The 14,648-nt window shown below is 38.1% G+C and overlaps 1 protein-coding gene across 1 annotated transcript; it reads left to right on the plus strand.

Annotated features, from left to right (window-relative positions):
• The first annotated feature begins 1,022 nt into the window (after nt 1-1,022).
• LOC112260803 (carbonic anhydrase 4) lies at nt 1,023-14,170 on the plus strand. Its single transcript, XM_024436152.2, has 9 exons — nt 1,023-1,066; nt 5,166-5,232; nt 5,330-5,356; nt 6,132-6,302; nt 8,544-8,692; nt 9,125-9,220; nt 9,334-9,412; nt 9,574-9,737; nt 13,612-14,170. Exons 2-9 carry the CDS (start codon nt 5,166-5,168, stop codon nt 13,816-13,818), a joined length of 960 nt encoding a protein of 319 aa, XP_024291920.1. The 5' UTR covers nt 1,023-1,066; the 3' UTR covers nt 13,819-14,170.
• The last annotated feature ends 478 nt before the right edge of the window (nt 14,171-14,648 follow it).

Consider the following 14,648-nt stretch of genomic DNA (forward strand, 5'->3'; position numbering starts at 1 on the left):
TTGGTGAGAGCGTGGTTGTCCTGTAGTTATTTTGAGTACAACCTTCCAACAAATATCTTGGAACGGTGCAGGATAGATGCTTGGCTTTGGAATATTCTCAGCACAAAATAAATACATTTTTTGGGGCTATTTCATTATTAACAGAAGGTTTCATAAAAGTTCACATTTAAATTTTATTTCAATTTTGGTAGTATTCTAGGAATGTTCTGCAACTGGTTCGACATTGGGAATGTCCTAAAATAGTTCTGAGAACGTTAAGAAACAATGTTCTTCTGTGGGAATTTAAGTACTTCAGCATAACATTTTCTACAGGCAGAGACGTAACCAGGGTTTGAGTTCTAGTGAGGGCCAGAAAGAATGCTTCTTTTGAAGCTGGACAGTTTTTCTTCTGAAGAAAGAACATGCTTTTATCCAGATTCCCCCAATCTATATTTTCAACTATTCAGTCAGGTTGCAAATAAAGTGCCATTTTAGATGTATTTTGTCTGGAGCAATTGTACTGTTTAAAACACTATGATGAACTGTATTCCAAATAGCCTACTGTTAAATCATGTCACTTTATCTAGGTTGACTGGTTGTGTCACTCTGAGGGGTGGCAGGTAGCCTAGTGGTTAGAGCGTTGGACTAGTAACCGAAAGGTTGCTAGACCGAATCACCTAGCTGACAAGGAAAAAGCTGTAGTTCTGCCCCTGAACAAGGCAGTTAACCTGCTGTTCCTAGGCCGCCCCTGTAAATAAGAATTTGTTCTGAACTGACTTGCCTAGTAAAATAAAAATAAATGAGGACTACTCTGAAGTCAATATCTTGATTTTCATAACATTTTTCTTAAGGTCCAAGTTAGTCTTTCATTAGGTACTGCATATCTTTCCTGGCAAACCTCACCTAACTTTCTGCTTTTCAAATGGGTGTTCTTTTTACAGTATTACACAACTTGAAACCCCCCAAGCCTATTGAAAAAAGGAGGCGTGTTTATCGTTTCTAGTTAAGGTGTACGACTGAATAAAATGAGGGAGGATGGGAGGCTGAGTGCACAGGACGGAGAGGTGAAGACAGGTGCAGCTTCAAGGTAAGAGGAGTCTGGCTTTCATGCAAACAGACATTTATGGCACAATATACCCTGCTTTTACTATATGACATGTTTGAGGTGGCACACATCTCATTGACTAGGCTGGGCTAAGAAGTAACATCTGTTTTAATGCATTTATGCCATTTAGAGCCACATCAGGGAAAACTGTTTTTTTTTTAAATGTATATTTACTCACGTTTGCTGCTGGGACACACGAAGGAAACTAAAACAATTAATTGAGTTTTGCACTAGAAGCTGGAAGATACCCAACAACAGGTGAAGGTGGAGTTTTAATGCCAGCCTTTCCCCACAAACATTGTGCCCATGTTCCCCTGCTAAGACGTGGCATGCATCAACCAATGATTGGGTACCACATCTACTGTGTCATCGATGTGGATAGCTGATACATAAAATACCTATCAAGGCGTTGTAAGAGCTGGCATGCGTCAGCAATGCCTGGGCGGAGGTACAGTACATGCCCATTAAGTCATAGGAGCATTAGCAGCTCTTAAAGTGCCAGAACCACATTTTGGCCTTTGTAACACAGGCTCTGCTGAGTTATACCTACTATAATACGCTTAACTTGCTATAATAACTAAATCATTTTAATTGATTGCATTTATATATTGCCTTTCCAGCTGCTCAAAGTGCTGTAATGGGGGGCAAACTCACCTTATCCACCATAAATGTGTAGCACCCACTTGGGTGATGCATGGCAACCATCTGTGCCAGAACGCACACCACACATCAGCTATCAGGTGGAGAGGTGAGGAGTGTTATTGCCAATATGGAATGAGGGGCATGATTAGGTGGCCATGATGGAAATGGGGCCATGATGTGATTTTACGGACAGGATCTAAATTTGATCACCCTGTTGCAGGAGATTGAAACCTTTGTAGTGTATTTGAGGTTTAAAAAGGCTTCTAAAGTTTGTAATTTCCACTTTGAATGTTTCATTTTTTATTTTTGTTCGGTATATCCTGAAAACATACTACCGTTCAAAAGCTTGGGGTCACTTAGAAATGTCCTTGTTTTTGAAACAAAAGCAATTTTTTTTGTCCGTTTAAAATAACATCAAATTGATCAGAAATACAGTGTAGACATTGTTACTGTTGTAATTGACTAGAAAACGGCTGGAAACGGCTGATTTGTTTATGGAATATCTACATAGGCGAACCGAGGCTCATTATCAGCAACCATCACTCCTGTGTTCCAATGTACGTTGTGTTAGCTAATCCAAGTTGATCATTTTTGTAAGGCCTTTCGCAATTACTTTAGCACATCTGAAAACTGTTGTTCTGATTAAAGAAGCAATAAAACTGGCCTCCATTAAACTAGTTGAGTATCTAGAGCGTCAGCATTTGTGGGTTCAATTACAGGCTCAAAATGGCCAGAAACAAAGACCTTTCTTCTGAAACTCTAGTCTATTCTTGTTCAGAGAAATTGCCAAGAAACTGAAGATCTCATTCAACACTGTGTACTACTCCCTTCACGGAACAGTGCAAACTGGATCTAACCAGAATAGTAAGAGTGGTGGGAGGCCCCGGTGCACAACTGAGCAAGAGGACAGGTATATTAGAGTGTCTAGTTTGAGAAACAGATGCCTCACAAGTCCTCAACTGGCAGCTTCATTAAATAGTAACCTCCAAAACACCAGTCTCAACGTCAACAGTGAAGAGGCGAATCCGGGATGCTGGCAGCAGGGGTTCAAACTCTAGAACCCAGTTCCTACATTTGAATATAAACATGTATTTTATCTAACAAAACTATGTTACAATTTATCTCTGGGACCCTCAGGATGACAAATCAGAGTAAGATTACTGAATGTAAGTACATTATTTACTTTCAGAGGTGAATGTATCAAACCAGTTGCCGTGATAAATGTTTTTTTGTTGTTGTGCACTCTCCTGAAAAAATAGCAAGGTATATGTTCACTGTAATAGCTACTGTAAATTAGACAGTGCAGTTAGATTAAAAACCTCTTTAAGGATCGGACCTTTTGTTTCAATCAATATTCACCTAAAATGACATACCCAAATTAAACTGCCTGTAGCTCAGGACCTGAAGCAAGGATATGCATATTCTTGATACCGTTTAAAAGGAAACACTTTGAACTTTATGCAAATTTGAAACGAATGTAGGAAAATACAACACATTGGATCTGGTAAAAGATCTGGTATAAAACAAAGGGGAAAAATGTTTTTTTTTTATCAGATTTTTTCTATTCTCTTTGAAATGCAAGAGAAAGGCCACAATTTATTATTCCAGTTTAGGCACCATTTAGATTTTGGCCACTAGATGGCAGTAGTGTATGTGCAAAGTTTTAGACTGATCCAATGAACCATTGCATTTCTGCCCAAATGTGCCTAATTCGTTATTTAATACATTTTTAAGTTCATAACTATGCACTCTCCTCAAACAATAGCATGATATTCTTTCACTGTAATATCTACTGTAAATTGGACAGTGTAGTTAGATTAACAATAATTTAAGCTTTCTGCCCATATCAGATGTTTCTTACAACCTCATGCTAATCACGTTAGCTCATGTTAGCTCAACCGTCCCATGGAGAGAATTGTAAAAGTTTCTAACAATGATTGTATCTAAGGAAGGAAATATATCTATTCCCAAATATTTAAAGTAGAAATTTAGTCCTCCATCTGGGTCTTAAGAGGCAGTAGGGCAGATTTGGTTGGATTTATTTTATAACTTGAGATAGAACTGAATTTGAAACAGCGTTTGGGTGGGATTGAGATATATTGTCTAGATAAAGTAAGATATCATCGCTGTATAATGAGATGATGTGATCTGCAGAATTGAAAGATATTAGTGTAATTTCTTTCGATTGTCAAATTTGCCTAGGCCAGCGGTTCCATAGACAATAAAAAAACAGTGGTGAGATGGGATGACCTTTCCTGCTACTTCTAGTTATTTGGAACAGAACAGAGCAGGTATTGCCTGTTATTACTATGGCTGAGGGATTGGCATACAGTATTGTAATCATATCAATGAAATTGGAGCCAAGTCCCATACTGTACGTTCCAAAACTGACCAAAGATGTGACCATTCTAATTCATCAAAAGCTTTTTCTGCGTTGAGAGAGAGAACTGCCCAAGGAGCTTTGGTTTCTGATGAAGCATGTTAGATATGTAATAGACAACAGAGATTATCGGGGATAATCGTATTTTACAAACTCGCTTTGGTTCGGATGTACCAATTTGGGTTTTGAGTTTTGAGACGGGACGGCATGATTTGAGAAAATAGTTTAACATCTGTGTCTATCAAAGTTAAAGGGCGATAGTGAGAGCACTTGTTGGCCTCCTTACCTTTTTTTATGAAAGCGAAATTAGTGCTGTATTTACATCCATTTCAAATTAACCTTTGTGAACGGCTATGTTAATCATTTCAACTAACAGTGGACCTAATTGGTTCCAAAATTTGAAATAGACCTTAGGAGGAATACCATCCCAACCAGGTGATTTGCCTTTATTCATGTTATCCAATGCCCCTTTGAGTTCAAGGTGAGAGGTTCAGGCTCCCAGCAAGCCGTTAAAATGTGGTTGTTTATCTACCTTACTTGAATGCAATGACTGTAAGTCACTCTGGATAATGTGTCTGCTAAATTACCAAGATGTAAATGTAAAAGGCAAAAGGAACACTTGCAAAGCACACTGGGTATTATACTAATGAGCTTCACTACTAAACAAGACCAAATTTGGTCAGTCTGGACCAAATCCGAACCAATCATAGAAGTTTAGAAAGCATAGTACAGTACAGTACAGTAGAGCATAGTAAAGTATAGTGGAGTACGGTAGATTCCGAACATGTGAAATGTAGATGTCTACTTTTAGGTCAAATCAAGGCCGGTTCGGACCGGGACAGATCTGAACCAATCATAAACATCTATCTTTGTGGACGTTGTGACGTTGAAGTCAAGGCCGGTCCGTACCGGACCAAAAATCTGCATTTGTAGATGTTAAAATCAAAGCAAGGGCGGACTGACCAAATTTGAACAACTTTTTTTAAGGTCCATGGACGTCCAGCATCAGTCGCTGCTTAGTGGTCTCTCTATTCATAATTGCCTTCATCTCACTTTCAGATGAATCGACTTGTGGTTATCTTTGTGACTATCCTTGTCCCCACTGGATACAGTGCTGCAGAAGTTTGTAAGCGATTCTTTTATTATTTTGTTGGCCTGTGACTGTCTTCTGCTATATATTTTGTGACTCTTTGCATAACTTTTCCCCTTTTCAATTTGAACAGTGTGGTGTTACCATGATCCTAGTTGTAGTAAGTATTGATTTTAACCCCATGGTTACAGTGTACACTGAGTATACCAAACATTAGGAACACCTTCTTAATATTGAGTTGGACAGCCTCAATTCATCGGGGCATGGACTCAACAAGGTGTCGAAAGCATTCCACAGGGATGCTGGCCCATGTTGACTTAGTTGTGTCAAGTTGGCTGGATGTCCTTTGGGTGGTGGAACATTCTTGATACACATGGAAAACTGTTGAGCATGAAAAACAAATCAGCTTTGCAGTTCTTGACACAAGCCGGTGCTCCTGTCACGTACTACCATACCCTGTTTGAAGGCACTTCAATCTTTTGTCTTGCCGATTCACCCGCTGAATGATACACAATCTCAATTGTCACAAGGCATAATAAACCTTCTTTAACCTGTCTCTTCCTTCTTTAACCTGTCTCTTCCTTCTTTAACCTGTCTCTTCCTTCTTTAACCTGTCTCTTCCTTCTTTAACCTGTCTCTTCCTTCTTTAACCTGTCTCTTCCCCCCCATATACACTGATTGAAGCGATTTTAACAAGTGCTATAAATAAGCTTTCACCTGGATTCACCTGGTCAGTCTTTGTCATGGAAAAAGCAGGTGTTAATGTTTTGTATACTCAGTGTAATTTTTATTCACAAATTGTACATGAAGTATTTGCTTGAAGTGATTGTAATGGCAGTGGATAAGAGACTATAGAATGTATGTATTAGCATATTATATGACACTTATAAAACAATGGTATATTGAAACCATTGTATGATTGATTCCATGTTAAGATGACACTACTTGGCCCACCATTGCCAGTGAACATTGCAACGGATCCCGTCAGTCTCCCATCAACATCATCTCCGCGTCGGCAGTGGGCGACGCAAACCTGGCTGAATTCAACTTCACCAAATACGGAGACAACTCTACAATGAAGAATATCAAGAACACTGGCGAAACTGGTGAGGAGATTGAATGGATGCCTTGCCTTCTCAATCCATCAGTTGTGGAAAAAGTACCCAATTTTCATAGTTGAGTAAAAGTAAAGATACCTTAAAAGAAAATGACACAAGTAAAAGTAAAAGTTACTCAGTAAAATACTACTTGAGTAAAGTAAAGTCTACAAGTATTTAGTTTTAAAGTATAAATCATTTAAAATGTCTTATATTAAGAACACCAGACAACACAATTATTATTATTTTTTTAATTTACAGATTGCCAGGGGAACAGTTCAACAATCAGACAAAATTCATAAATGAGACATTTGTGTTTAGTGAGTCTGCCAGATCAGAGGCAGAGATGTTCTCTTGATAAGTGCATAAATTAGCCAATTTTCCTGTCCTGCTAAGTATACAAAATGTAACGAGTACTTTTGGGTGTCAGGGAAAAATGTAAGGAGTAAAAGTACATTATTTTCATTTGGAATGTAGTGGAGTAATAGTAAAAAAATATATATAAATAGTAAAGTTAAATACAGACTTTACAGACCCAAAAAACAGACCCCAAAAAACTACTAAAGCAGTACTTAAAAGTATTTTTTATTTAAGTACTTTACACCACTACAATCCATACACAGTCCCACTTGAGGATAATGTACAGTACCAGTCAAAAGTTTGGACACACCTACTCATTCAAGGGTTTTTCTTTATTTTTACTATTTTGTATATTGTAGAATAAGTGTTGACATCATAACTATGAAATAAAACATATGGAATCATGTTCTAACCAAAAAAGTGATAATCAAAGAAAAATATAATTTATGTTTAAGATTCTTCACAGAAGCCACTCTTTGACTTGATGACAGCTTTGCACACTCTTGGCATTATCTCAACCAGCTTCATGAAGTAGTCTTTAAGGAGTTCCCACATATGCTGATCACTTGTTGGCTGCTTTCCTTCACTCTGCAGTCCAACTGATCCCAAACCATCTCAATTGGGTTGAGGTTTGGTCATTGTGAAGGCCAGGTCATCTGATGCAGCACTCCATCACTCGACTTCTTGGACAAATAGCCCTTACACAGCCTGGAGGTGTGTTTGGGGTCATTGTCCTGTTGAAAAACAAATGATAGTCCCACTAAGCGCAAACCAAATGGGATGGCATATTGCTGCAGAATGCTGTGGTAGCCGTTCTGGTTAAGTGTGCCTTAAATCACAGACAGTGTCATCAGCAAAGCACCCCCACACCATAACACCTCCTCCTCCATGCTTCACGGTGGGAACAACACATGAAGAGACCATCTGTTCACCTACTCTGCGTCTCACAAAGACACGGCAGTTGGCACCAAAAATCTCAAATTTGGACTCATCAGACCAAAGGACAGATTTCCACCGGTCAATTGTTCGTGTTTCTTGGCCCAAGCAAGTCTCTTCTTATTATTGTTGTCCTTTAGTAGTGGTTTCTTTGCAGCATTACGACCATGAAGGCCTTATTCACGTAGTCTCCTCTGAACAATACATGGTGAGATGTGTCTGTTACTTAAACTCTGTGAAGCATTTATTTGGACTGCAATCTGAGTCTGATAACTCTAATAAATTTATCCTCTGCAGCAGAGGTAACTCTGGGTCTTCCTTTCCTGTAACGGTCCTCATGAGAGCGAGTTTCATAATAGAGCTTGATGGTTTTTGCAACTGCACTTGAAGAAAACTTCAAAATTCTTGACATTTTCCAGATTGACTGACCTTCATGTCTTAAAGTAATGATGGACTGACATTTCTCTTTGCTTATTTGAGCTGTTCTTGCCACAATATGGACTTTATCTTTTGTATTGCACCTCTACCCTGTCACAACCCAACCGATTGGCTCAAATGCATTAAGAAGGAAATAAAGTCCACAAATTAACTTTTAAGAAGGCACACCTGTTCATTGAAATGCATTCCAGGTGACCATCTCATGAAGCAGGTTGAAAGAAGGCCAAGAGTGGGCAAAGCTGTATATGTATTTTATATATATATTATATATATTATATATATATATTTTATATATATATTTTGATTTGTTTATCCCTTTTTTGATTACTACATGATTGTGTTATTTCATAGTTTTCATGTCTTTACTATTATCCAACAATGTAGAAAATAAAATAAAAACTGGAATGAGTAAGTGTGTTCAAACTTTTGACTTGTACTGTATGTACCAAACCAGGAACCTTAATGTTCGAAATGTAACCAATTCCTCTCTTTTTGTTCCTCTTCTCTTTCTTTCAGTCAAAGTGACGCTCACGAGGGGTGTCCAGGTTACAGGTGGGGCACTGTCTGAGGCCTATGACAGCCTGCAGTTTCACCTCCACTGGGGGAATGGTACCTCAGTACCTGGGTCAGAGCACACAGTGGATGGAACCCGCTACCCCATGGAGGTATGGAAAGGTTCAACGCAACCCACCCCACCACCCTTCATGGATTGGAGCATGCATGGCTGGAGGGAGTTTCCACCATATTCCAAACACTAGTCCATTACATTTGTTTGTTTATTTGAATCACCATTAGCTTTTGCTGAAGCAGCAGCTACTCTTCCTGTGGTCCTTTTAAATTCATGAGGAGAAATGTATGAGTGTACTTCGGGCAAAAAGTATAGAATCTGAATGTAGCCCATGTTACATGTGGTGAATTTTTATACTGATGCAAATATACCACACTGCAATGGATCAATATCAAGGTCTTAGTGACCTTTGAAGAGCTGTATATATGGCCGATTGTAGTCTACCTTTTTAAATGTATTATTCCAACGTTTGAATTTCCCAATGGATTCAGATAACTTTTTACATCAACTGTTCTGCTTCACCTTTCAGTTGCACATAGTAAATGCCAAGTCTTCGCTCAATGGTAACACGACTGCAGCCGTTGCAGACAGCACAGGACTCGCTGCTCTTGGCTTCTTCATAGAGGTGAGAGGATGCTTTAACCTTCATAGAAATGGCATCCATTTTTCCACAGTAGATTAGGCATTTTAATGTTTTCTTGCTGTTTTCTATGACTAAAGTCTTTGTTTTTCAAACAGGCCATGCCGGGTAATGCAACAGGTTCACCAGCAGCCTGGAATACCCTGACATCCTACTTGGCCAACATCACACTAAAAGGTGAGAGGAGAAATTTGACTGGTTCTGACTACTTCCTCAAAATAAAGTTTGGAAGAGGATTTGGCATTAGTTTTCTCTTTGAATTCAAAATGAGTCATTTTCTTGTTCAATTTCAGTAGCATATGATTTTATATAGGTTTTTTCTTTCTCTCTTCCTCAAGATGATATTGTAAACATTACTCATGCTATTTCATTGGATGAGCTCCTGGAAGGGGTGGACCGTACCAAATACTACCGTTACCTTGGCTCCCTGACCACTCCAAATTGCAACGAGGCTGTGGTTTGGACCGTGTTCAAGGACCCTATCAAAGTCAGTCAGGACTTGGTGAGTTTGTACAACAATTATACCATAAACTCAACACCATGGACTATAATCCCATATCGGTAACACTTTAAAATAAGGTTCCATTTGTAAAGAGTTTATAAAGGGATTATAATTATGTTATTAACAATCGTTGAAAAATTTATAAATCAATAAAAAGTTATATCGAATTGGTCAAAATAGTGCAATAACTGGTCAGTGTTTGCAAAATATTGAGCCAGTATTTACATCCAGTTATTAACCATTAATAAATGCACTTAGAAAATGCTTATAAGATTAACCAACCCTTATGTGTTATCATATAACCTCATTTTCAATATTTGCACAGTTGAACAGTGATTTTCTTACTTTTGGGTGTGATGCATAGGTGCTCTGTCCAAGGAACATAAGAGGTTTCTTTTAATGATGTGTCTAGACCACAAGGTTCCCTCGGGGACTGCTGCCCAGAAGAAATATCAGCATGTGCAGAGAAGCACGAGATTGAACTTCACTCAACTTTCTGGAGTGTTCCCTTTAGTTAACACTATCAACGTTTCCCTTTACTGTGGGAATTGCGATAGAATCAACGCAATATTAGCCACTTTCAATGCAACATACCGAAACATAACGAACTATGCAAGACTTAGTATGGAAAATAAACTATGCAAAAGATTTTGTTGTAGGCAGAAGGCATCGGAGTAGAATTCTATTGCATTGACAGGCACGACTCAGGCCCATACTCTAGGTGCGGTCTGGTGCGCCATAACCAACCAAAGCTGCAGTAGGCCTACATGAAAATGGACCAATGCCATATATGGATCTGTGCCATTTACTTTGAACCGGACTGTTTTTACAGCATGAGCGGTTGTGAGTCGATGTGCTTGTTTTGAGATCAAAGTGAGAGCAACATGTAGCAACCTGTGCACATTTGTTAATATCCTTTGTTAGTTAGTGAGTTATTAGCCCATTTATAGATAATTTGTAGTTAGCAATGGGGGAGTGATTGCTTCTTACAAGAGCACACATGTCTGCATTTCTAGACATCTTTGAAAAAAAAAATGTTTTTGGCCTTAATTAACTATTATTTGAGAACATTCCTAATGTCAAACCAGTTGGAGAACGTTCCTAGAACATGACCAACATTTAAGTGACATGTAACCATGTTTGAACTTTTAACAAACATTCTGTTAAAGTAATGAAATACCAAGAAAATAAAGGTTCATTAAATGTGCTGAGAATGTTCCAAATGCACTATTCCCAGAAAGTTGTGGGAAGTTTATATGTAAAATAATCATAGGACAACCACACTCTTGCTGTCAGAGTCGTGTGTATAGATGGCAGGGAAGTCAGGCGCAGGAGAGTCAAACGGAGTGTAATGGAGTCTTTTAATATAAGTGTGTGGGAAGACAAGACAAAACAATGGAAAATGAAAAATGGATCAATGATGGCTAGAAGGCCGGTGACGTCGACCGCCGAGCACCACCCGAACAAGGAGAGGCAACGACTTCAGTAGAAGTCGTGACACTTGCCAAGATCTAAGAAACATATGGTTATCAGAACGTTATGCCCTAGCTGGGTTGTAACGGATTACACAGTAAGGGAGAAGATGTAATATCCACTGGGGTAGTACAACAAAAGATCATTCATATGTGATGTACTAACTGGCTCTGCAAAAACTCATGAACATACAGTTTAAGTCGAAAGTTTACATAGATCATAGATAAATACATTTAAGCTCAGTTTTTTCACAATTCCTGACATTTAGTCAGAGTAAAAATTCCCTTTTTTAGGTCAGTTAGGATCACCACTTTATGTTAATAAGAATGTGAAATGTCAGAATAATAGTAGAGAGAATGATTTATTTCAGCTTTTATTTCTTTCATCACATTCCCAGTGGGTCAATTAGTACTTGGTAGCCTTGCCTTTAAATTGTTTAACTTGGGTCAAATTTTTCTGGTAGCCTTCCACAAGCTTCCCACAATAAGTTGGGTGAATTTTGGCCCATTCCTCCTGACAGAGCTGGTGTAACGGAGTCAGGTTTGTAGTCCTCCTTGATCGCACATGCTTTTTCAGTTCTGCCCACAAATGTTCTGTAGGATTGAGGTCAGGGCTTTGTGATGGACACTCCAATACCTTGAAGTTGTTGTCCTTAAGCCATTATATAGATACTTTTGTACCGGTTTCCTCCAGCATCTTCACAAGGTCCTTTGCTGTTGTTCCGGGATTGGTTTGCACTTTTTGCACCAAAGTACATTCATCTCTAGGAGACGTCTCCTTCCTGAGTGGTTTGACAGCTGCGTGGTCCCATGGTGTTTATACTTGCGTACTATTGTTTGTACAGATGAACGTGGTACCTTCAGGAGTTTATAAATTGCTCCAAGAATGAACCAGACTCGTGGGGGTCTACAATTTTTTTTTAATGATTTTGATTTTCCCATGATGTGGGATTTTCCCATGATGTCAAGCAAATAGGTATTTTGTTTGAAGGTAGGCCTTGAAATACATCCACAGCTACACCTCCAATTGACTCAAATGATGTCAATTAGCCTATCAGAAGCTTCTAAATACATGACATAATTTTCAGGAATTTTCCAAGCTGTTTAAAGGCACAGTCAACTTAGTGTATGTAAACTTCTGACCAACCGGAATTGTGATACAGTGAATTATAAGTGAAATAATCTCTCTGTAAACAATTTTTGGAAAAATGACGTGTGTCATGCACAAAGTAGATGTCCTAACCGTCTTGCCAAAACTATAATTTGTTAAAACTTCTCTTCCTGTTAAAACTCCTCTTCCTGTCTGCATGACGTGCCCAAGTAAACTGCATGTAGCTCAGGCCCTGAAGCCAGGATATGCATATAATTGGAAAGAAAACCCTTTGAAGGTTGTGGAAATGTTATAATAATGTAAGAGAATATAACATAGTAGATATGGTAGGAGAAAATCCAAAGAAAAACCAACCAGACATTTTTTTTTGAGAGACCATCCTCTTAGAAAGGCAAGAGAATGAAGACAGGACGCACCTGCTAAAATCGGTTTCCTATTGAACATTCTTCTTTCTGTAAGAAATATTATAGATTGATTACATTGTAGGGTATCTGAGGAGTTAATATAAAAATATTTTGAATTGTTGAAACAAAGTTTAGGGGTAGATTTTCAGAGTGGATTACTCAAATCGATGTCGACAACTAAACTGACTTTTTGGAATATAAAGAAGGATTATATCTAAAAAAAAACACTACATGTTATAACTGGGACCCTTTGGATGACAAATTAAAGGAAGATTTTCAAAAAGTAAGTGAATATTTAATCATTATTTGTGAATTTCTGAAACCTGTGCCGGTGGAAAAATATTTTGAAGTGGGGATCCATCCTCAAACAATCGCATGGCATGTTTTGTAATAGGTACTGTAAATCGGACAGTGCAGTTAGATTAACAATAATTTAATCTTTCAGCCGATATAAGACACATATGTACATAAATGTTTAATACCCATAATATTTATGATTATTTATTTGAATTGCACGCCATCCAGTTTCAAAGGAAGTTGTCCCACTAGAAGATATGTGTGGAGTGGTTGAAAAATGAGTTTTAATGACTCCTAAGTGTATGTAAACTTCTGACTTCAACTGTACACACATTTCAGGAATTTGTCTGGTTTTAATCTAACTTTTAATCAAAATGCAATTACATGCCTCAGTTTTTTGGGGGTTATTTATGTATTTACTTGGAGAGCAATTTGCCACAAAGTTTAGTTGATTTCACGTTACTTGGCATCTCAAATAAAATTAGATGTTGAACTGACGTCTGTGCCCAGTAGGTAAAGCCATTGGGCCAGCCTGATGTCACACTTATGTCTATGATCCAATCTGCAATTAATTAAGCTTCTCCCCTCAGATTGATCTCTTCAGTACAACAGTGCACATTGACCACAACTCCACCTCTGCCTTGATGACTAATGTCTTCAGGAACATCCAGCCTGTCAATGGCAGGATGGTGACGACCCAGAGCAGTCCAAACACAGCCCCGCCAGTGTCAGGAGCCTCCACAAAGTGCTCCTCTCTGGGCCTTATGGCCCTGGCCTGGATGCTGCTGAGGGTTTAGTGTCGGCAGGTAATGCCTCACCTGAAGCGCACTTCCATGTCTCCATTAACCCTAAAGCTAAATACTGTACATTGATTACCACATGGGTCATTTTGACCTCATGGAGAAACTATTGGAAAAAACAACAATCATAGCAAAATATAAACTTATTTCGTATCAAAACATCATTATTTAGACATGTAATTAATATTATCTAAACAAATAAATGTAAAGACCAAAACAGAAGTACAGTCAATTTGCAGACACTAACAAACTAATATACAGTGCCTTCGGAAAGTGTTCAGAAATCCTTGACCTGTTCCTCATTTTGTTACATTACAGCCTTATTCTAAAATTGATTACATTGTTTTTTCCCCTCATCAATCTATACATAATACCCCATAATAACATAGCAAAAATAGGTTTTTAGAAATGTTTGATAATATGTTACAAATTAAAAATGGAAATATCACATTTAAATAAGTATTCAGACCCTTTACTCTTTACTTTGTTGAATCACCTGGCAGCGATAACAGAATTGAGTCTTCTTGGGTATGACACTACAAGCTTGGCATACTGTATTTGGGGAGTTGCTTCAATTCTTCTCTTTATTTCATAGTTTTGATGTCTCAGTATTATTCTACAATGTAGAAAATAGTAAATATAAAGAAAAACCCTTCAATGAGTAGGTGTGTCCAAACTTTTGACTGGTACTGTATATCCAAACATATTTTAATGCTCCATTCTGCTTTTGAAACATTTTTAAAGCAATGATTCAGAAATATAGTACCCAACATGAGCTTTGTAAGGGATTACACAAGAAGGGAAATGACAACATAGAAATATTTTTA

This window comes from Oncorhynchus tshawytscha, linkage group LG10 (genome assembly GCF_018296145.1).
Source record: "Oncorhynchus tshawytscha isolate Ot180627B linkage group LG10, Otsh_v2.0, whole genome shotgun sequence".
Taxonomy (NCBI): domain Eukaryota; kingdom Metazoa; phylum Chordata; class Actinopteri; order Salmoniformes; family Salmonidae; genus Oncorhynchus; species Oncorhynchus tshawytscha.

Coding starts and splice junctions, on each gene's coding strand:
- LOC112260803 (XM_024436152.2), top strand. CDS start 5,166: ATGAATCGACTTGTGGTTATCTTTGTGACTATCCTTGTCCCCACTGGA. Junction 8,693..9,124: donor GAACCCGCTACCCCATGGAG/GTATGGAAAGGT, acceptor TTCACCTTTCAG/TTGCACATAGTAAATGCCAA. Junction 9,413..9,573: donor GGCCAACATCACACTAAAAG/GTGAGAGGAGAA, acceptor CTCTTCCTCAAG/ATGATATTGTAAACATTACT.